General features: G+C 39.9%; 2 protein-coding genes across 6 annotated transcripts in view; both read left to right on the forward strand.

Annotated features, from left to right (window-relative positions):
• renbp (renin binding protein) overlaps positions 1 to 9,737 on the forward strand; it is a 32,632-nt gene extending 22,895 nt beyond the window's left edge. The window contains exons 9-10 of one of the 2 annotated variants that reach the window (XM_050064682.1): positions 313 to 400; positions 7,232 to 9,737. In XM_050064682.1, the coding sequence (XP_049920639.1) occupies positions 313 to 400; positions 7,232 to 7,305 (162 nt within the window). In that variant the 3' untranslated portion in view covers positions 7,306 to 9,737. The remainder of the gene's footprint in view (positions 1 to 312; positions 401 to 7,231) is intronic. The other variant, XM_050064681.1, reaches the window with a different exon arrangement.
• Positions 9,738 to 10,437: 700 nt separating this feature from the next.
• lrif1 (ligand dependent nuclear receptor interacting factor 1) lies at positions 10,438 to 22,373 on the forward strand. Of its 4 annotated transcripts, XM_050064612.1 has the most exons (4): positions 10,438 to 10,829; positions 15,046 to 16,445; positions 16,534 to 16,672; positions 21,006 to 21,144. In XM_050064612.1, the coding sequence occupies exons 1-3, from the start codon at positions 10,792 to 10,794 to the stop codon at positions 16,644 to 16,646; spliced, it is 1,551 nt and encodes a 516-aa protein (XP_049920569.1). In that variant the 5' UTR covers positions 10,438 to 10,791; the 3' UTR covers positions 16,647 to 16,672; positions 21,006 to 21,144. The 4 variants fall into 4 exon arrangements, with proteins under 4 accessions (XP_049920569.1, XP_049920568.1, XP_049920571.1 ...); XM_050064611.1 differs by having other exon boundaries at positions 10,440 to 10,829; positions 15,046 to 16,672; positions 21,006 to 22,373; XM_050064613.1 differs by lacking the exon at positions 10,438 to 10,829 and having other exon boundaries at positions 16,314 to 16,445; positions 21,006 to 22,373.
• The last annotated feature ends 464 nt before the right edge of the window (positions 22,374 to 22,837 follow it).

A 22,837-nucleotide genomic window follows, 5' to 3' on the forward strand; every position in this document is an offset into this window, starting at 1 on the left:
AAAGAACATGTTAATCAGAGAGCCTATGAGGTGTCAGTGGACATAGCCAGGCTAGAAGTTGCCCCCTGTTTCCAGTCTTTATGCCAAGCTAGGCTAACCAGGTCCTTACTACTGCTCTGTACTTAACACACAGGGCTTATTGTAAGTTGCTTTGGATAAAACTGTCAGCTCAATAAATGTAATGTAATGTAAATTGCGTAACATTCAACTTAAATGCATGGTTTTTTGAATATACAAAATACATACTGTATATTTGTATGTTTCAGTGCAGTGTAGGCCTGATATACTGTATTTGTGTCTGATTCTGTACAGTTTCCTGATGGTGAGTGTGGCGAGTGGTTCGGCTATTTGACACAAGAAGGGAAAGTGGCACTGGATTTTAAAGGAGGCCCCTTTAAAGGTAAGACCATAATTGAGATGGAGAATTAAATGAATGCCAAAGCAACCTAAAAACCTGCCAGATGACCTGGATGAAATTTTACTGGAACACAGAGTAGCTTAAAACAGATCAGCACTGTAGCTGTTAGATGTATTTCTTGGCCGATAACAGCGAGGTTCACAAAAGTCCCATCATTGTAGTTGTCCTGTTAGGTTTGAGCTGGATATGAAACTAAGGCTTCATCTTAAGTCTCTTAAGCATCAAATAAAGCAACATCTGTTTCTGATGACAGCGGCAGCTGATCACTGCTGGATGGAGTTTGTTTCTGCCAACGTTCAGTGTGCTAACACCAGAAGTTGGGGACTTGAGTCACATGATAACTTAAGTCTGACTCGAGTAGCAAATTTAAGGACTTGCTTGATTAAGGGCTCATTTATGCTCAATGTTAGATGCGGAGACAAAGACAATTTGTCCGTATTTGTGCATGTTTTCTGAAAGCTTACAAATACATAGAAAATGGAGCAGCACCAGAGATCATGTAGACAGTGTAGTGTAGTTCAAGCGATATACAACCTTAGGAGATAATGAAGAAACTTAAAGAGTGGCGGAACAGAACAAATTGGTAATATAGTGAAAAGAATTCTTGGTCCAAATGTCGGGATGTATTAATTGGCTGTCGAGACGACCACTGTCTACAACGCTGCCTCCGTTTAAAGGAAACAATATAATGACTGATTCTGACCACCTCCACCATCACCTTGTTTGCTGTTGTGTGAAACTTTTAACTCTGCCCTCTAGTGCCATCTATTAGCTGTATCTGCCATCATAAAGGACACATGGAAGTAGGAGGACAGTAATGTTCACAACATTTTAAACGCACGCAGCTATTTTCTTACATAAAGGGAGTATAAATGAGCCTTAAAGGTGGATTGATACTTGTGCGACAGCTCCATGTAGAGCCTACGCCATAGCCTACGCACCTCTACGCCATTGTGTGTCTGTGTCACTCTGCAGTTACACCTCCAAAATACTAGCTGGCGGTGGGGTCTCTGTGAAGTGCTGTAAAGTTGAGTTGATTCAAAACACATTAAATATGGCTTAATAGGGACAATTTCAAACACAAGTACACAAATTAGCTTCACTACAACTTGCAGGATTCACAGACAAAACATTTGTCTTTATCTGGACACATTTTCCCCAAAAATACAACATGCTACTGTTATAAGCAAATTATTTTCTTTACAATTTATTGTTTCTCATCTATGAGGTCTGCGTTGCTGCAATGTACATTTCCGGGAAAGTAGAGCCAATGCCGTAGGTGTGGCATTGGTTTGACGCAGAAGTCAATCCCGCTTAACACTGATAAAAGACTCAACTTGACTTTAACTTGGTATTCCTGACTTGAGACTTGACTTAGACGTGACGTGGTGCAAGAGGCATCTGAGCTTACCGCGAAAGGTGGAGATAAACTTAACAGGACTGACTGTAAACAGCTGGCTTGTGTTGTGTTCACAACAGCAGTGACAGCTGAAAGACCACACAAACAACATGTTTTTGCATATTAGCCGGTGAATAAAGAATTAATTTTGACCAAACCAGAGCTGGTGATTATTGGAACAGTGGACTAATTAACTGAAGAACTAACAAGACTAACCGAGATGGTTTTAGTGAGTTTTATTTTGTGTCTGTCGAGTCTGAATGAAGAGTGTTTTACCACGAGTTAAAAAGGCAATTAAGCCTGGCATAGTTTGGTTAAAGAGCAAAACATACATTCATAAAGCGTATGGTTCTCTGTTTATTAAAGCCGCTACAAGGAACTTTTAACTGGATATGCAAAAGTCTCTCGTTTCTGCTGATGTCTGTGCGTGACCTACGACAGCAAATGAGACCATTGGTGTGAAGATAAGCTATTTCTATATAGTGTATATCCATACCTTTAGGAAACTGTGTCCGGGTCGGTCCCAGGACGAAACGATTTACGGCACTCAGACGGCACATGTCACCTTGCCTAGCTGCTTACATTTATAGTGACTCTTGTAAATAGTCGCTATTCCTCCTCCTCGACCCGACGTCCGCGGGGAGTTAAATAGCAGCAATCATTGGGTAAAAGTTCTGTGAAAGCACTGGACTCACCAACAGTCAGCCACGTCTCAGTCACACAGAGAAAATCCAATCCTCGGGAAGTCAGGAAATCCTTCAGGATAAACGTTTTGTTCGCTAGCGATCTAGCATTTACCAGCCCAATCCTGGCAGGAGCCGGCGGGTCCACGGCGTTAGCTGTCCGGGGAGCCACACACAGAGGCCGCAGGTTGCGCAGATTCACCCCGCGCCAGCGGGGACGAGGAGAGCAGGGGCCGCGGGGCTGGAACACCTCATCCGGGCCGACGACAGGTACCAGCCAGGCGTCGACAGGGTCCAGCGAGTGCCGAGAAATAAAGAGGCGAGGCACCGCTCCATACTCAGTCCAAGAAGCCGTGGAAGTGCTCGCCAAACAGGCCTTCAGCCTTACCAGCCGACCGCTGCGTTTACCTCCGCGGCGGTGGCGCTTACGCCGGAGAGGTGGAGCTGGGGCGCGGCAGAGGTGAGCTGGGATCCCCGAAAGGAGCGGGGGCAAAGTTTTCCCGTCTTGTTGTTTCATTCATCCCCAAAACAAACACATGCGCGAGCCAGGTAAGCGTCTTTACGACAATACGCGCTAGAGCTCATGGGAAATGTAGGCTTCATTCCGGCAAAACACTACTGCTTTTGTCCACAGGGGTCGCCAAAATCAACTCAAAATGAAAGTTCCTTGTAGGGGCTTTAAGGAAAAGAGGTGTAAAATGACACATTTTTTGACTTTTTGTGAGTTTCTTTTCTGTATATATTATACAGTAAAAGCTGAGAGCTTGGGTAAAGCAGCACTAATACCTTCATATACCGTATATACCCGGTGAAGTTCCAGGAAGGAATGACAAATTAGATTATACCTAAGCCCATCATCCATCCGTCCGTTCGCCCCATTCTTGTGAACATGTAAACTCAAGAACGCCTTGAGGTACTTTTTCCCCCCGAATTTGACACAAATGCCCACTTGGACTCAGTGATGAACAGATTCAATTTTTTTGTGGTCAAAAGCCAAGGTCACAGAGACCTTACATCCATCTCAATCATGTGAATGTGATATCTCCAGAACACCATGAGGGATTTTCTTCAAATTTGGCAGAAACATCCTCTTTCAGTCAAGGATGAACTGATCTGAGTTTTTGGTGTCAAAGGTCAAGGTCACTATGACCTCGGTCATCGCACTGTCGTGAACTTGGTATCTGAAGAACACCTTGAGGGAATTTCTTCAAATTGGCACAAATGTCCACTTTGACTCAGCGAGGAACTGATTAGAATTTGGTGGTCAAAAGTCAAAGGTCACTGTGACCCCACATCTGTATCATTTCTGAACACAATATATCCAGAAAAAAATTCTCCAGAATTTCCTTAAATTTGGCACAAATGTTCACTTGTACTCAACAATGAACTGATTGGATTTCAGGGGTCAAAGGTCAAGGTCAGTGTGACCTCACAATACATAATGATAATATTCATGGTCACTCTACAAGAGCTCTGTCCTCCTTCATGGCTCTCCTCAGAGGAATGGCAGTGAAAGAAGTACAGCCGCATCATGAGCTTCACAATGTTCTTTTATTCAGTTCTATCTGTGTGATACATTTGAGTTAAATTGTCAATAACTCAGTCAGTATTGAATGTGCTTGGCAACCAGTGACACACTGTCAGCTTTGGGCCATCAGCCACACACATTTATCACTGCAGACAGCTAAAAAATGCACTGCTAGTTGTATATGCTCAGGCTCTCTTCTGTCTTATTTGTATGAGGTTTTGTAACTGCCACAGTGTGTAACAACTGTCCCTGCCTTGTCTCCCAACATAAGCTGTGTGTGAGTGTGTTTGCTGTGCGCACCTGTGCACTATGTGATAATTACCTCTCATACATCATTGCGGCTCAGTGAGTTTGCCCTCTAGTTTCTGCTCTCCTCGCATTTCGGGAGTTTTACTCTTGCGTAATGATCTTCCCTGCTCTTTCACAGCAGCATTTATGTTAATGTGAGTGGAGTCTTTCATCTTAATCATTCAGACGGGGTGTGGAGCAAGAGAGGAAGTATTTAAAACCTTTACTCTAGTAAAAGTAACTAATACCACCCTGTAAAAATACTCTGTTACAAGTTAAAGTCCTGCATTCAAAATTTTAAGTTTAAGTATGTAATTATACTCAGGAAAATGTACTTAAAGTACTACAAGTAAAAGTACTGTAAAAATGTCTGTGACTGTTATACTACTATATATGATCTCATTAGATGATTGTGACTCATGCATTAATGTAAAAGCAGGAATTTATTGTTGTAGTTGGTTGAGGTGGAGCTGATTTTGAACTTTTAACTAATGATTATTTTCATTATGGATTAATCTGCTGATTATTTTTTCCATTAATCGATTGATTGTTTGGTTTGTAAAAATAGCCAAATAGTGGAAAATTGGTGTCACATCTACGCAGAAACCAAGGAGACACCTTCATAATATTTGTTTTGTCCAACCAACAGTTCAAACCTCAAAAGCAGCACATTTCTCATTTGTGAAGCTGAAACCATGAAATGTTTTAGCATCCCTCAAAATAGTCTGCAATTAATATTCTGTCGGTTCATTAACTGACTCTTAGTTCCAGCTGTACTTGTATGTTTTTCTATGTTTCGTGTGTAAAAGTCCAACATCATAAAGCAACTAGTAACTAAAGATGTCGGATAAATGAAGTGGGGTAAAAAGTACATAATTCCCTCTAAACTGTAGTGGAGTAGAAGTAGAAAGTGGCATGGAAAAAAGCATACCTGAGTAAATTTATCTAGTTACATTCTAGCACTGGGTGCAGCTCATATTATTTTATCTTTGAGTTTGTGAGTATGACTTTCTTGACTCATTGCAAGGACTCGACTTGCTTGATTTTCTCCCCACTGACTTTGGACTTGCTTGAGACTTGCACATGTGTGACTTACTCCACCTCTGGCTAAAACTAATAAAGGTAATAGAGTTGTTATCAGTGACAGAGCAGCAGTGATTTCTCACTGTTAAACAAACACCTGCCGACATCACCTCTGTATTTATACTGAGCCCTGCTCAGAGGCACAGGAACCACTTCTACTAACAGAATGTATGTATATGATTTGCATCTGTATTTATTAGGGGTTCAAGCCCGAAGTACTGAAACCCTATTGTTTTTGTCATGTTTTATTATTATTAGTATTATTATTATTATCATTCAGAAATGTTTTCACAAATTCCCATGAGATGATACATTGTAGAGACATTAAATTTTCACTAATAAATGGAAGTTTGCATGCAAATGGTGCTCAAGAAATGTAATGGCAATAGGCCAGATTGGGGCACTATAATTAAGATTGAAAAAATTTTGATTTGAAAGGCCACCGGCCTCGCACCATATGTCAGATTGAGTTAAAATTCAACACACAGGTTCAGGTGAATAGGTTCTATGAAAGCCTCAAGAACCATCAGGGTCCACCTGACTAGATGTCCACCATATTGAATTTTTTGAAAAACAAATTTTTGACATCTCCTCCTAAGGGGTGTGGATCATCAAGAGACAAAGCTCTCGTTTTGATGATATTGACCAATGAACTTTAGAGGGGGCGTGGCTCAGCTCATTAATTGATTTTACTCCTTGACCATTGAGCCAATCATCGAAAAACTTGTTGGAAATATCTACATAAGTAACCCAATCATACCTTGAAAGTTTGATTCAAATTGACCAATAGGGGGCACTACACAAGCAGAAAGTTGATATCACATAATCAGTCAGAGACATTTGAATGAAATTTGGTTTTCATCATCTAGGGTCATGTCTCAGTTGATGCACAAAATTTGAAAGGATTGCTTAAAGGGGGTGTGGCTTATTACATTAAATCTAAATTTCAAGACATTTCACATTCCATACTTCAAAAAATCATAACAAATCACCAGTGTGTCCTGCAAAGTACACAAATTGGCATCATTATAACTCACAGGATTCACAGACAAAACGCTGGACACATTTTCCCCACAAATACAACATGCTAATGTTATTACCATAAGCCTATAGCATTTTACATTGTATAAATTAGCCTAGCAGCTAGCAGGGATTTCCTCTAATCATATGAAGCTAGGGACAACAGCAACATTTAGTAAAGGTAACATTACAATTTGGCTCCATTACAACTCACAAGGTTCACTGACAAAACAACTGTCTTATACTAAACACATTTTTAAGACAAATACAACATGTTAACGTTATTGGCACAAGCCTATGGCATTTTACATTGTATAAATTAGCAGCGACAAGCAGTTGTTTCCTTTCACGAAGGCGCAGAACGTATGTGCTCGTTGGCCATTGGCTGTAGTCTTTGCAATGTGTTCATGTACTGAGACATGTTGATATCAGACGATGCAGCAGGGGGCCTTCATTACCACTTTTTCTAACTTTACTAAATAACCGAAACTGACTCAAGTGACATCACTTGAGGACATTTAGCCGACTTCACACAGCTCCCTCTGGAGACACTAAAGACTTTATATGACTGTGTCCACATATGCAGTCATACTCCCCAACACCTGGGAATACACACTGAGGAGGAAAATTGGTGGAATTTCCCTTTAAGGCCTTTAATATTACAGTTTATACTGTGCTTTAGTGATGCATACGGTATAACCTAACAAATGATTACAAACTAATTGCCACACAGTGGCCGTGCTCCCCAGGGCAGCTTCCTGCTCTACCTGGTCAGTAAGATAACTATGTTTCTCCTCTCTCCTCCTCTTTAGGGTGCTTCCACGTGCCTCGCTGCCTGTACATGTGTGAGCGTATTCTGGATGATCTGCTGGCAAACAAGGACTGAGCAGTCTGACATGAATGTTGTAATTACCAGACTGAATCTGATTTGTCTGTTTACTGAATCACACCACAATATAATCAGGTTATGAAGCAAATTGCACTCATTTTTAACAAGGCATTGCTGTAAAGGTTGTTTAATCCCATCACAAACATCCAGTCACTGAGAGGCTCATAAAATCTCTTGAGAAGCTATATTACAACAACAACAACAACAACAACAACAACAACAAAAAAGCTTCTTTATATATTTAGTTTGTATTGACATTAATGTAAGGTACCTTTCTTGGGTCAGACTGTTTGTACTTTGCACCTGTCTGACATCTTGTTTTTAAATGTACATTCCTGTGTCAGGGCTAATACTCATTCAGGCTCATGCTGACATCTACAGGCAGTTTAGATTTCCCTCTTCACCTGGCTGCATGTCTGCAGAAACAGACACAGGGAGAACCTAAAAACTCCATACTAAAACAATTGACCATGCTGGATTGATATCCAACCCAGGGGCTTTCTTCTGTAAAGCAACATTGTTAACCACTGAGGCACCATCCTGCTTTCATCATACATAAAACATTAACACCAAAAAAATCATTTTTGTAAAGATGTGCCTTCTTCATGCACTCTTGAGCCAGCTTTGAAGACTTTTTAAGGAACATGTATTTTTTACATCCTATTCATTCCAGTTTGTACTTTGCTCAAAGCATGCAAATAGCTATTCAGACATACTGGGGAATCATAGTGTATGTTAAAGAAAGATGCTAGAGTATATTAGTACTAGTGACATGCTTCTGATTTGTATACTTGCAGGCCAATAAATGCAATGTACTATATTGAAATATTACAAAATTAAATATTAAATGTGCAATGTCATGTATGCAAATTATGTCATTGCATTGCAATGCATTCATTTGTACTTACACAGTTACTGATGTTGAAGTTGACAGGTGAATGAAGAACATCTTGTGAAGCCAGCAGAAACAGAATTTAACTGTAAGGAAACCAATCTACCACAGTATGCAGCAAGATTCACTTAATGACTGAGACAATTTTACAAATTGAAAAAACAACAACAAAAAAACCCCTGCTTTATTTATTTATTAATTTATTTTTATGCCTCTGTGCCGGCCATAGCTGTGGCAAGAAGCATTTTATTTTTGGGACATCCGTCTGTCATGTTCTCATGAACACAATATCTCAACAACACCTTGAGAAATTTTCTTCAACTTTGGCGCAAACATCCACTTGGGCTCAACGATGAACTGATTAGATTTTGGTGTTCATAGGTCAAAGGTCAAGGTCACTGCGTCTTTGTCTTGTCTCATTCTTGTGGACACAATATCTCAAGAGCATACCATGAAGGAGTGTCTTTAAATTTTAGGCAAGCGTTCATTTAGACTCAACAATGAACTGATAAGACTTTGATGGTCAAAGGTCAAGCTCACTGTGACCTTGCTTCTGTCTCATTCTCATGAACACGATAGCTCCAGAACACCTTGAGGGAATTTCTTCAGATTTGGCACAAATGTCCACTTGGTCTCAACAATGAACTGATTAGATTTTGGTGGTTGAAGGTCAAAGGTCAAGTTCAGTGTGACCTCACAGAATAGGATTTTGGCCATAACTTAAGAATTCATACGCTAATTATGACAAAATTTGACACAAATGTCTAATAGGATAAAATAATGAAGTGATGACATTTTATATCCAGAAGGTCAAAGGTCAACTTCACTGTGACATCATAATATTCTGCATAAAACACTTTTCTGGCCATTATTCAATGTCATATCTCAGGAACAGAAGAGGGGACTTTTGGTCAGATACTGAACTGATGACACTCATCTTGGGTGTCCATTTTGAAACTGTGCTGATTGTACAGATCTGTGCTGTTGTGGAGAAGCATCCATGTTTTTACAGACATGGATGTAAACTGTCAGAGAAACTTGACTAGTGCAAGGAGCCATACAACCATGAGGCAGTAATTCTAGTTATGAATTTGTTAAGTTGATATGGCCAGCTTCTAGTCAACTGATATGTATTGACACATGGAAAAGGCGTGGAGAAGTATTGTTTTGGTGTTGCGCTCATGGCCAGCTCCTAAGAAAGAAATCAGTCTTGTTGGCTGCTAAATGCTCCACTATGTTCACCAGCTAGTCCCCAAATGTGTCTGTCTGCTGTTGCTGCTAAGCAGGTAGAGTAAAGTGGGCTTATCAGAGCCTGCTGCTACTCGAAACAGGGGTGATGAGAGTGACGAATCTGTACCAAAACATGGTACTGACTGTATATAGCAGCACCACATAGAACATAAAATATAGAGGTTTCAAAACATAACGGACTCAAAATAAAGGTATTACATCTCATTTGTCCCTTTACTTTGCCTTGATAAAAAGCCACCATACAAAATGTAATCATCTGAGAAGATCAAATACATTGTTTTTGGTGCCTAACTGTTTCCCAAGTATATTAGTGTGTGTGTGTGTGTGTGAATGAATAAACGAGAGGCATTAACGTAAATTTATTTGTAGAAAGGCACTTTATGAAATTAAGTCCATTCACTTGTATTAGTTTACAGCGCAGCCTTGCCACATCCAATATGGCGGCGACGTTGACGTATCGCAGCAGCGGGCAAACCCACTCGATGCGGCGTCTACGTAGGCTATATATGTCTATGGGATGAAGGAACAAAGCAGATCTATGAATGGACGGAATGGACCCACGTTTCTGTTTAAATGGCAGATAGCAAACAGCTTGACGGTGCATACCGCCACCTACTGTACAGGAGGGAATGTGTAACATCACATCATTTTACCCTATTTCTTACTCCTCACCGTCCTGTTATTACAAAAGGAAACATACCCTGGAAACTCCTACTCTTGCTGTTCTCACAGCACTGAGCGGAACCTGAACATGTCATGTTTAAGCGGATGTTAGTAGAAAGGATGCTTGAAAAGCTACACCAGTGTTTTTGTTTGGCATCCATAAATGGAATAAGACATTGGAAAAAAACACAGGCGAATTATATTCGTCCCAAACAGAGAGTCTATGGTTGCAAACAAACACTGTTCGGCGAATCTAACATCAAAGTAAGCATGAAAATGACCTCGAATACAACACACGTAACATACCGGAAGTTTCATGTAATGGATGCGCTATAGAAACGGAAGTTGAGATGTGGACCGCCAGAAGAAAATTCAGTATAAAATGTTGTTGGTGCGAACAAAACGGTGGCTTAATTTGTCTGTGAATGACCATGGCGACGTTATAGACAGCCTCCTCTTATACTTTAGAGACGGAAGTAACGGCGCAAATATGTAGCGTGCTTTGGCGTTTTCAGCAACGTTGAATTTTCGTGGCTTTCTTGTAAACACACGTAACGTTAACGTTAGCATGTTCCAGGAATTACACTGAGTCGAGACTCAGTAATGCTGCTGTTGTCGTTACGATGAACGGCTGGATGGGGAGATTACGAAACAAAATTCACGTGATTTCATGAGTCATGTATCCCTCAACGAAGGCAATGGATTCGGTTCACAGGTAACGTTAGAGTTGAATGAAACTTTAACTCACCCGATATAGGTCATAGCATTTACAATATCTGACAAGTAACATTTATTGGAGCAATCACAACGTGTGGATTAACAGAAGGTGTAAAACAAGCACAGTCTCCTCTGTTAGGTTTAGCAGTGTTTTTCCTGAGGGTTGTAATATTAACAATGAAGCGAGATTAGTCTGTCAGAGAGGTATGTTTGCCTGAAGCCAGAGTTTTGAGAGTCACGAAGGTGGCTCTCTTTTAGCCTGGCGAAGTCACCACATGCTAAGTTGTGGTACCTTCAAGTAAATGTCATGAGAAGCATTAAAAGGAGGCAGAGAAGCATGAAACATTTTTCACAGATTATCAGTCTGCTGTTGTGTGGATTCAGTGATAGGTTCAGCAAAATGACAAAAAGTTATTTTTTTTAATTAGTTATTAACTACAACTTTAATTTCATTATTTTCACCTGTGCTTTTCCTACTGTGACAAGTCAAAATCGTCTGCTGTGCAAATGCCTGTTGATCTCAACCTGGGCCCTATTTCAGAGAGCAGGATTAGTGAAAACTCTGAGTTCAGCCTGAGATGAGGGAAACTCTGACTTTAACGTTTCCCAAAGCCAGTTCAGCGAAACCCTGAGTCAGTTACTATGGCAACATACTCTGTGAAGCTAACCTGCTGACTCGCAGGTTTGCCTAATCTAAGCCTGAGGTTGATCGCCTGCGGTGCATATAGCAGGAAGGAGAGAAATGGCGTGTCCTTTTTTGAATAAAGTTGTCGTGTTGTGCGTTAAAGATTTACTGCAACAGATATTGAGTGTAACATCGAGCTGCTTTAATGCTGAACCACATTATTATTGATCAAGCTTCTACACATCCGACAACCCAAGATACAGAGCTTCCGCTCAAACTACTTCCTGTTACCAACCTTTTTGAAATAAATAATGTATTGAATACCACCACAAAAGACATTGAGGCACAATTTATCTAGGGACTGTTGTGTAAAGAGATGGTGATTAGACCCCGTTTGGTTGTCTTATCATTCCCGGAGGAGTGTCTATATGAAAGATACAATTTCACCCCCCACTCTATCATTTACCTTAAAAATCTGTTCTACCCAGATTTATCAAATATTACACATCGTGGATTTACATTATCATCGTAACAAATTCTATGCTTTGCCCTTTGATTCTTATAGGCAGCAGCAGTTTTCTTATTAACATCAGAAACACTGAATACATCAGCGAGACAGCAGTTTGTCAGGCCATAAGAAAAGTGTCTCTGGCTCTGAAAAAACTTTTGCCTGTTTTTGTGGTTTTCCCTGGGCATATATCAGGATGTATCATCACAGAGGAATTCCACAATACTGCAGGTTTGTCAGTGTCGATACGAAAATAATCTACGCGGATACATTATGCAATGATTCATGAATACTTTTCATATATTCAGAGATTCTGTGGTGTTATAGGCTGCATTTATGGGACTCAACATCCCCATCGTAGCTCTATCTGAGAATAAAGGAGATCACGTGAATAGGAAGTCATTTCACAGCAGTTCAATTAACATGACTAATATTGCAAGAATGACATAAGTATAAGCAAAATTTTTACCAGTCTGAACAATATTTTGTGTTTGATTTTGAGTTGCTGCCCAGTGCGTTTGGGTCCCATCAGATTACAGCTGAATATGATGATATAGCAAATTATATTAAAATATGTAAATACTGTTAAGATGTAAAATAGTTCATATCTTTTCTGTATATTAGACACACATTAACACATCACATTACAAAGCGTCACTTCACGTTACCTCTTAACACGCTCTGCAGTTTTTTCCCGTCACCACGCTGTTTAGCTGCAGCTGCCATAATAGACTGAAGTCTTCATTTGCGGTCATTAAATTCTCCAATTCAGTTGGGATGAAGTAAGTGGCTCTGCTTTTTAACACCGCTTTCTGCCACTGAGAATCATGTTATCTGCACTCCATTGATGATGGCTTGTGGTGCTCACTGTGAACAGCCTTCCCTCAGGCTGAACATACTCAGACTTGATTGAACTAATTCTGATCAGCTTTTCTGGAACCGTAAAACTCAGATTTTCCTAACTCAAGCTCAGTCAACTCGGAGATCGGGATTAGGAGATCGGGATTAGGCTCAGAGTTTGTTGAGCCTGCTTTCTGAAATAGGGCCCAGCTCACTATCAGAAAGAAAACAAACAAGAACATTTCCAAAAATGTTAAATGTTTCCTTTAGGACTGCACAACTGCTGCACTGTAAAGATAGAACTGTATTGTTTATGAATGCTTTTATTTGACATATTAACAGACCAAATGTTGGCACCAGTGGCGTAAGGCAGTTACGATGGGCCCCACTGCACACTATTATGATAGGCCCCAGCATACACTATTGTGATGGGCCCTAGTGCACACTATCATACATGTTTTTTCTTGACGAAAAAAGAGACTTGACATCAGACAACATCAACATACAGATTACCCAGCAATCATCATTGCATATCTGACAAAAATATCGAAGAAAGTAAGAAATGAATAATTTATTTTAGTAGTTTTTATAGTTTATTAGTAGATTTGATAGTTTATGTAGAAAAAGCATATCATTTTGTTTTAGAGGGTGACTGACTATGCAAAACAAAATAATTAAGTAAACCATGATGTAGATGCGTTTGCCTTTTTTAAGGACATAAATAGCAAATGACACCATTTTAAACTAGGAACTTTTTTTTTTTCAGGCCCCTTTAAACACAGGTGTATATATTTTCAAGGCCGCAATCTGAATCACTTGCAAGGGCCACTCTCTATGGGCCCCTCCACCCCACTGTTTGCCCAGTCTATATTTACGCCCCTGGTTGGCGCTTTGGACAAAAGCACCTGCCAAATGAACTCATGTAAAATTAAATGTATTTTTACCATTGATCTTTAGTGCCTTTTTTTTTTACCTTTTCCTTCATTTTTTTTTTTAAATTCCAGAGGCGTGTACAAGTATCAGTAATCACCAATGGGTGAGCATATAACCATAACCATACACTGAGTAAACTGATAAACACACACACACACACACAATACACAACTTTTGGTACTAGAATAATAAATCAATTGCTTTTTTGGTCCACAAGATGGTGCTTATGTGTTTTTTTCCTGGTGCTGTCAGGGGCCGTATTCACAAACATTCTGAGAATACTCTCAGAGAGCTCCTAACTTAGCCTTAAAACTTTTAGTAAGGAATCCTAGCTAAGGGGTGATTTAGGAAAGTTCTCAGAGCAACTCTGAGCAAGGAAGGGACAGAAATTTTTATCTTGGTGAGGAGGTGTGGTTGACCCCATTTCTAGGTATGATGCATCCTTTTAACAGATGTGATTGCTTGTCAGAGACACACCCCTTTGTGAGCCTGCAAGGTGTGGACACCCAGTGGAAATGAAATTAACTGCTGACTGTGAAAGGGTTGTCATTGTTAGTTTGATCACTCTACTGATAGAAGGTTGAGAGAGACCCAAGTCATCATTGCTACATTTTTCCAGTTTTCCAAATATCTTAGTATTGTGATCATTTCATTTCTGGTGTTATAGTGTTATTGCGTTGGGTGTTAAATGTGTGTGTATAAGACTGACCACAAATATTTTCCCTGTATGATCCAATCTGTAGCATTTCATTAACTCACTGGCACTCAGTGTTTGGAGAATATTTGTCCTACCTCTTTGTCTTTCCACCATCTTCTCCTCTGCTTATGAAACTCTTAAGCCTCTTAAAGTCCTCCTTTCTGCTCCTAACAGTTTTTCACCTTAGGAGCTCTTTTAAGGACTAACCCTAACCCTAACCTTTATCTTTACAAGGACCTAGTCTTAAATTTAGGGGAAATTCTAAGAATTCTAAGAAATTTCTTACTCACTAAAGTCACTAAACCAAAACTGATTTAGTAAGGGAATTAATCAAATTCCAGAAATTTGTCAGCAGATTATATTCTCAAACCAGATGTACAAATGTTCCATCTTTAGTTTTGAATTTAAGGCATTTTGCTGAGTTATCTTTTGAAATTGTATGCATCTTTATAGGAGTAAGATAAAATTTATGTCTAAACTTAAAATTTGTGTTCCTGATTTTATTACTTGTAAATGAGAAATTCTTTCACACATTTTTAGAAGGGTATTTTAATCTAAAACCACCTTGTGACGTGTTTCCGTATTTTATTTTGTTTTGTTTTTTCTGTCAGTGGGACCGGTGTCTTCTACCAGGCAATGCCTGCTGTTGGAGCCGATGGAAAGAACATCATGAAACTGATCCCTGTACAAATTGTCAATGGACAGTTTGTTCAATCTCAAATAAGTCAACCCAAAACGAATCCTACATCACAGAAAGCTGTAACCATAAATATTGCCTCAGCACCTGTTCAGGTGGTAAAGAAGTCAGCTTTGAATCCTTCTGCCACAGAGCAAATTGTCAGAAAGCATTTTTCACTCATGGATGTCTTCCCTAATCAAGCAGATTTGGATCTTGGTCATTCACTAAATAAGCACCCACTACAGCAACAGAATGTAAATTTGATGTCCATAGGACCTCCAGTGGCAACACCTGCAACAAACAGTGGGAAGTTAGGAAGAGTTCCAAGTCAGCTCCCAGTCACAGCACTCCCCAGAGGACAGTACCTTCAGATTCCTTCTAATTCACAAGTCCCAGCATCTGAACGACCTGCTGGTATCAAGAAACAGATTTTTACTCCACCACCCAGCTCCTCTCCAAGTCAAAGCTTATCTAGTCTGGTCTACGTGCCACCCATCACAACTGTCAATCGAAGCACGACTCTACAAAGTGATTCTCCACTTCACTCACTCGGGTTGCTTTGTGAGACATCAAGTAACACTTTATGTGGAACTCCATCCAAAGGATCAAAACCACATTTAAAATTAATTCCAAAAGCTTCACAAAGGCCTAACAGCCCGATAAAGTGGGTCATTGAAGAAGAGGAAAGCACAGCGGCTCCAACTCTTGATCCTGTTACCTCTTGTGTTACTTCAGAGATTCTTCGAATTGTTGCAGAGAGAGAAAATGCTAACAAACACTGTGACGTCATTAAAAAAACAGCCTCTTTGTCGAGCGGACAGAGACAGGAAAACACTTTGGTCACGGACAACAGGAACGTGGTTTTTGTGGCCAAAAATCGCAGCCTAGCATATAAAATGGGAACAAGTGACTCACCCACAGCAGAACAAAAAAGTTTTGAATTCAACAAAATCATTGTATCTTCATCCCAACAATCACTTGAGCCAGTTGCACCTCTGATGAAGCAGGGCCTACAGGTTATCATTCCACATGAATCAGATGAGGTGATTGACCTTTGTGACGATGATGGTCATGATGACTCATCTCAACAGGCAGCCTCAGCTCAGATGTCAGCAGTCACTCAACCAGATGAAGACAATGTAATATTTGTGTCATATATTCCACCCAAAGCTGAGTCTGAGTCAACACAAGATTTGAGACCACAAACACAAGTGCCACTTATAAAGGAAACAGATCAGACAGACACAAGAAGTGGTGTAACACAACAGAAGAACCAGAATGGAACAACTGACAATGAAATCTGTGCCCATAGAAGAAGAGCAACTGACCAGAGTATGTCATACAACACAGTCAAAAATCTTAGACATGTTTGTGATTTGCCAGTGATGAACATGCATGATAATGAGGGCTCACATATTAGCAGTCAGCAGATCACCTCCACCCAACAGCTGGAGAGGATGGAAGTTGATGTTGAAACAAAAAGTCCAGCTGATCCCAACACGTCTGACAGCAGCAGTGGAATATGCTCTCTAATAGAGGAGGACACCCACAGAATCGAGGTGAGGACACTTCTATTGCCTTTATGACTTTGGAATACTCTGAAGTTTTTATGATTAAAAACAATCTTCTTGCAGGAAATTATGTAACCGTGTCATTTTAAGATATTTGATGCATTTGGTAACTTCTTTGAAAATACCTTTTTGTCACATTTGCTGGAACTGTCACTCTGTCCACACAGTGATACATGAGACAGATAATCTGTGAAAACAATCAGGTTCCTCCTCCTCGCAGTGCCCACTAAAACAACCAATCAAAGTTAGGGTTGGTTTAAAATAATCGATTCATCTGATTTAAATCGATCTTCATTTGAATTACCTGATATCGCTTCATAAAATCCAAGATCATCTTTTAATATACACTTTTTTCCACAGATGTGTGAAGCTTTAACCCCGTTAATCTGAATAATCTGAATTGCCTGTGAGATTTGAGTTTATCTTGTGATCAGTGTTGGGCAAGTTACTCTCAAAATGTAATATATTACATATTATTAGTTACCATCATTTGAAAGAAATAAGTTACTTTACAAAATTAGTCTCTGTGCAGAGTAATAAGTGACTTATTACACTACTGTTGCGTTACTTTGACCAAAATGAGCTCAGAAGAGCTAATGTTCATTTTAAAGAAATGAGGGTCTTGTTGTTTCACAACAGCTAATCAAAGCACAGAAGCTCCAGTTTATTATAGTTTATTTCAAATCCAGTGCTGCAGGTCTGACCCATTCATGCATTCACATACAGTAGATACCACTTTGTATTAAATGTCTCAAGGCAATTGAATCGAACGCAACTGGACTTGGTTTTGTCTTAGAAGACGTTTCACCTCTTATCCAAGAGGCTTCATCAGTTCATGCTTGTCTGACTAGGCTGAAACTAGTCTGACAAACTGGTGTGGAAACACCCAGGTATTTAACCTCTGGAAAGGTCTTCACAAGGCAAATGATGTCACTGGTTCGTTAGTGCTCCAATGGTGTGTCAACGACAGTCGTTGAAACTCCTGCTGCAACGGTTGTCACTGGAGTCGTTAGAGTCACATGAGGCCATTTGTGAACGACCGTTGTTTTTTAGAGGTTAAGTTGTTAAGCCTCCTGGGCAAGGATGAAAGGACAGCATTATAGGTGGGGGATAGGTGGTGTCGCAGACCTCCTCCTCTATTGAGAGATGGTTTTTCCAATTTCACATAGATGGCTTCTTTTACACCTCTTTCAAACCATCGGTCTTCCCTGTCCAAAATGTGCACATTGCTGTCTTTAAAGGAGTGTACTTTCTCCTTGAGGTGTATAGATAGACAGCTGAGTCTTGCCCTGACGAGTTAGCCCTTCTATGTTGGGCCATGCGTTTGTTTAGTGGTTGTTTTGTTTCGCCAATGTACAAGTCTGGGCATTCCTCACTGCATTGGACAGCGTACACTAGGTTGCTCTTCTGAGTGTGTGGTGTACGGTCTTAATTAAATTAAATGAAATACATTTTTAAGAACCATTAAATAACCAAGTTTTTTTTAAATTAACAAAGAGCCTTGGACACAGGGAGGGTCAGGCAGAGGATCAAAGTCTGATAATTCTGAGTTATGGATCAATATTTGTTGGCCTATGATATGAAACACAATAAACAAATGTTGAGGTTAGCAAAACAAACAGAATGGCGTGCGATTTAGTCACTATGACGAGCGCAAAGTAAAACACTGGAGCTGGAAGAACCACCTGGCAGTTACCAGTGTGCCGGTCAAAGACAACAGCACCGAATGGGACTGTGGCCGCCATTGCTCTGCAGTTGTAGGGGATGTGAATTGAAACACATCCAACATATACTCGCATCACCCAGATGTGCCGATTAACGGGAGGAGGAAAAAGTGATCTGGAGGCCAACTCCTTATCCCTGCTGCTTTCAGGCATCATGAACAATAAACAGTTAATTTCGGGTGGTAACTTCTTACGTAAATATAATAATATTACCCAAAATTCTGTTGATAATGCGTTATATACTTCATTACTGCTAAAAGGTAATATATTACTGTAATGCATTACCCCAACACTGATTGTGACTTTGCGGTTTCAAAATGACTGTTGCTGCTCTAGAAACAGCATGTAGTTATAAAATATTTAGTTTTAACCCTGTTCTGAATTACTTCTTTTTTTATTTAATAATTCCTTGTAAAATGTCCAGTATACAAAAATAGCAAAAATTGATATTGTAACTGAAATATCCCCATTAAAATCAATATCAAATTGAATCAGAAATTGAATTGAGACTTTGTGAATCAAAATTAAATCAATTCAGGAAATCAGTGGTGATACCCAGCCCTAATCTGAGCCGAAGAGTTTGGAATGCAGCTGTCAGTCATGTCAGTCACTGCTGGTGAGCTGCAGTCAAACTGTCAGACTAGGCAGCACTGATCAAATATGAATCAAGATACTGTTACTGCATTGTCTTTTTCTCACCTCAAATGTTTTCAGAAATATATTTTAGTGACTGTTAAGCTGTAAAATGAGAATGTTTTCTCCGGCCAGTGGGCGGTGTTTAGCTCGACTGTTTCAACATGGCGACGAGGTCACAAACGTTCTTATTTCAGAGCTAAACATTTGGCGGAGGTAGTTCAGACTGTTCAGAACTTATCAATAGGGTTAGGCGATATGGACTTAAAATAATATAACAATATTTCCGGGTATTTTTGCCCTAACGATGTTCTTGACAATATGACAAATGAGTATTAAAAAAATTATTATTTTAAGAACATAGAATTACAACAAAAAAAGTGATATCATTTTACATGTCAACAGTTTGCCTTTAAATATTCAGTAAAAACTAAATAAAAATGATCTCTCATTTCTTTAGTTTGTGAACATCAACAGTAACTCAGAGTGAGATTCAGATTCTGTATACATATTAATAGTTCAACAAAATAAAATATACCAAAAACTACACATTTAAACAGCTCCCAAATCCAAAAAAATTAATATAATGTATATATCAACAGGTGATTTCCTTCTCTTTTAGCAAAATCCTTGATGATTGAGGTATTGTTTTCCACCTGGACCTTCGTGCTTTGCCATTTCTCTAATCATCACGCTGTAACCTGTGACAGGCTGTTATGCTACCATAACTATTGGACTTTCACATATATGTAGTTTTCTGTTGAACCACGAGCGTCACATAGGTTTACATTACCAAAGGTTTATGACAAAATCACTTGACAACACGGGAGTGAGGAGAGGGAGAGACGCTGTGCTGCTGCCAGAGGAGCCGCTGAATGAGTTCCCTCTGAGCGGTAAATCGCTAAAATGCCTGAGAAGTCCAGGGCTGTTCATAAAACATTCAGGACACCACAGTTTATTCCACACTACTGAAGCTGCTCCTCTTTTTGGAACCACTGCGGAGTCATTAATAATTTCGCTTTCAGCCATGCTTGTTGCCATGAGTAACGGTATGATGTCAATATGTCAACAAGTAGAAGTTATTGGATTTTGGAACTTCTAAATATTGATGTTGGTATCAGCCTCAAAAATCCTGTATCACTGGGACAGTCATATGACTTTTTAGTCGGCATCTCATCAGACTTCTGCCTGGGGTCTGTCATATTACCGTTACTTAGCTGTGACATCCTACTGTGGACTGAGGGAATTATATTTTGCATTTAAGTGCACAGTGTTAAACTTACAATTGTCTGTACAGAGACTAAAACAGACTCTGCCAGAGACAGTGCAGAAAAGTCAAACTGAGTCATGCTTGTTAATATAACCCAGTATCAAATATCACAATTTGTCTCAAGGGTCTTCTTTACAGCAGGATTCGTGAACTATCTGTCCGAAGGCCAGAACGTTCCAAAGCAGACACTGTGGGGGACAAACTCTTCATTAAAGTAGCGTATAGTAGAAGAATTTAATTAAACATTGTTTTAAAAAAACAACAACAATGAAAAGTTAAGAGAGCTATGAGTTCGTCCTCATTCTTGCATGAAGATATGGCACTAGCTGCATTCCATTTATAAAAGATGAGAAATTGTTTCAAATTCTAACTTGCACCACCCAACCAGCAAACAATATGGCTTAATCTACCACCCAAACCCAACCTAACCTGCATCTCCCAACTTTATGCATTATTGTAGCACCTGAAAAACTTGACACTCCCATCAGCCTCATCAGTTCTAATTAGGAAATGTCTCATTAAATGAGGATGGGGAACATATGTAGCATTTCAATATTATCTTGAAATGTTAGCAGGCTGACATTAGCATTTAGCTCAAAGAACCACTGTGCCAGAGCTACTAACATGGCTGCAGACTTGTTGTCTTGTTTATTGTTTGTTTGTTTTTTTAAAGAGTTTTTTTTTCTACTTGCAGAGCTCTGTGAATCCCACAGCAAGTTGTACATCCTCGCTGGCACCAGAATCCCTTCAAAGGTCTGATAATCTGCTGAGACAGATATTTGGGATAACAGCCAATGTGAAAATTTGCCTGCAGAGGATTGATGGAGCTTCAGACTGGTCTCTAATTGCTGAACCTCTATGGAGTGAGTCCATAAGGTCAGATCACAGGGAACCAGACAGTGGGTTAAAAGAGAGAGAACTTTTTTTAAAGGACCTTTACAGTCCACAAGACACTGATAGGAGCAATGGTCACATCAATGTCAGAAAAGTAAAAGTAACTGGACAGGAGCTGTCAGAAGACTCTGCCACTCCAAGTCCTCACACAGACATCGGACCTCTCAAATGTTCACATTTCAAACTGAACACACAAGCTCTCTCTCTTTTGAGGAAGAAGTGCCATTCAGGTAACACATCTCTCAAAGGAATATCATGTGATGTTGAAACTGAGCCAGTCATTGGCTACATGGAACCCATAGATGAAGATTTCCTCAGCACAGATGAAAATGACATCCCCAACTCACAGGACACAGCTAGCCGGCCACAAACTCAGACTTGTGCAGATCTGAATACAAACACAACAAGGAGAATGGGAAGAACGAGGAAGCGTACAGTCTGTCCATGTTGCATCCCTTGTACTCAAGATCCTGTAGTGAAGTCCAGCGCCAGGTCCCAAGAGCCAGAGAAGTGGGCTTGGAGGACAGAGCAGACAAATAAAAGAGGGGGAAAAACAAAGGCTGTAAGAAAATATGTAAAAACATCTGGACGGATCAGCTGTCTAACAGCCAAGAAGAAGCACAACTGTAAGACTTCTGATGAGGCTTCAGCCAGTAACAGTTTAACCACAACATCCATGGACTCTGATGAACTGAAACAATGTGAACAGATCAGAAGACTCAAAGAGCTTCTCAAAGAGAAAGAGGCAGCTCTGGAACTGTTGAGAAACAGCTCGGGCTGAAAGGAGAACCTCTAACATTCTAACAAAGTTAATGCATTTATTTTTAGTGGATCCTATGCTACTGCTTGGATTTCTTTTCTTTTTTTTTAAGATTATTTTTGTGGGCTTTTTACCTTTAATGACAGGACAGTGTGTGAAATGGGGAGACAGAGAGAGAATGGGGACTGACATGCAGCACAGGGTCGCGAGCCGGATTCGAACCCGTGGCCGCTGCAGCAAGGAAATGCCTCTGTACATGGGGCACCGGCGCTATCCACTACGCTACCGATGCCCCACTGCTTGTATTTCTTTTTGTTGAGTTAATAAGGACTAACATAAGTATCACCCTGGCTTCAGTGCAGTGTCATGTACACAGGGCTGTTGGGGAATAAAGCGAATGTAAGCGTATGAATTGGTTTCAATGGTTCTGGTCTGGTATATGGGTCACTGAGGTTTGTAGTTCATCCACCATTTTTATGATTTTCATTTATCGTTTGCTCAGCTTTATTTTTACAACTACAGCCCTGCATGTACATACCTGGATTGTTTCACAGCTGTATGTGTTGACCAAGAGGTGACAGTATTGAGACTGAAAAGTTTGAGCTCGTTAAAAAATACTGACGTATATCGGTTAAAGGGCTGGGCAATATAGGCAAAAATTCATAACTCAGTATTTTCAGGCTGAACAGCAATACACGATATATATCTCTATATTTTATGCAAAATGAGCTACATGTTCAGTTGCAAGTCAAAGCCACGTTTGAGATGTCACAAGCACTTTTATAAAAACAGACTGATAAAAATAAAATACAAAGACAGGGATTTTATTCCCCTGTTTGAAAATACACAGCTGCACAACATGCAAATGAAAA

The sequence above is a fragment of the Epinephelus moara genome, chromosome 16 (assembly GCF_006386435.1).
Source record: "Epinephelus moara isolate mb chromosome 16, YSFRI_EMoa_1.0, whole genome shotgun sequence".
NCBI classification, from domain to species: domain Eukaryota; kingdom Metazoa; phylum Chordata; class Actinopteri; order Perciformes; family Serranidae; genus Epinephelus; species Epinephelus moara.

Coding starts and splice junctions, on each gene's coding strand:
- lrif1 (XM_050064611.1), top strand. CDS start 10,792: ATGTATCCCTCAACGAAGGCAATGGATTCGGTTCACAG. Junction 10,830..15,045: donor GCAATGGATTCGGTTCACAG/GTAACGTTAGAG, acceptor TTTTTCTGTCAG/TGGGACCGGTGTCTTCTACC. Junction 16,673..21,005: donor AGGACACCCACAGAATCGAG/GTGAGGACACTT, acceptor TTCTACTTGCAG/AGCTCTGTGAATCCCACAGC.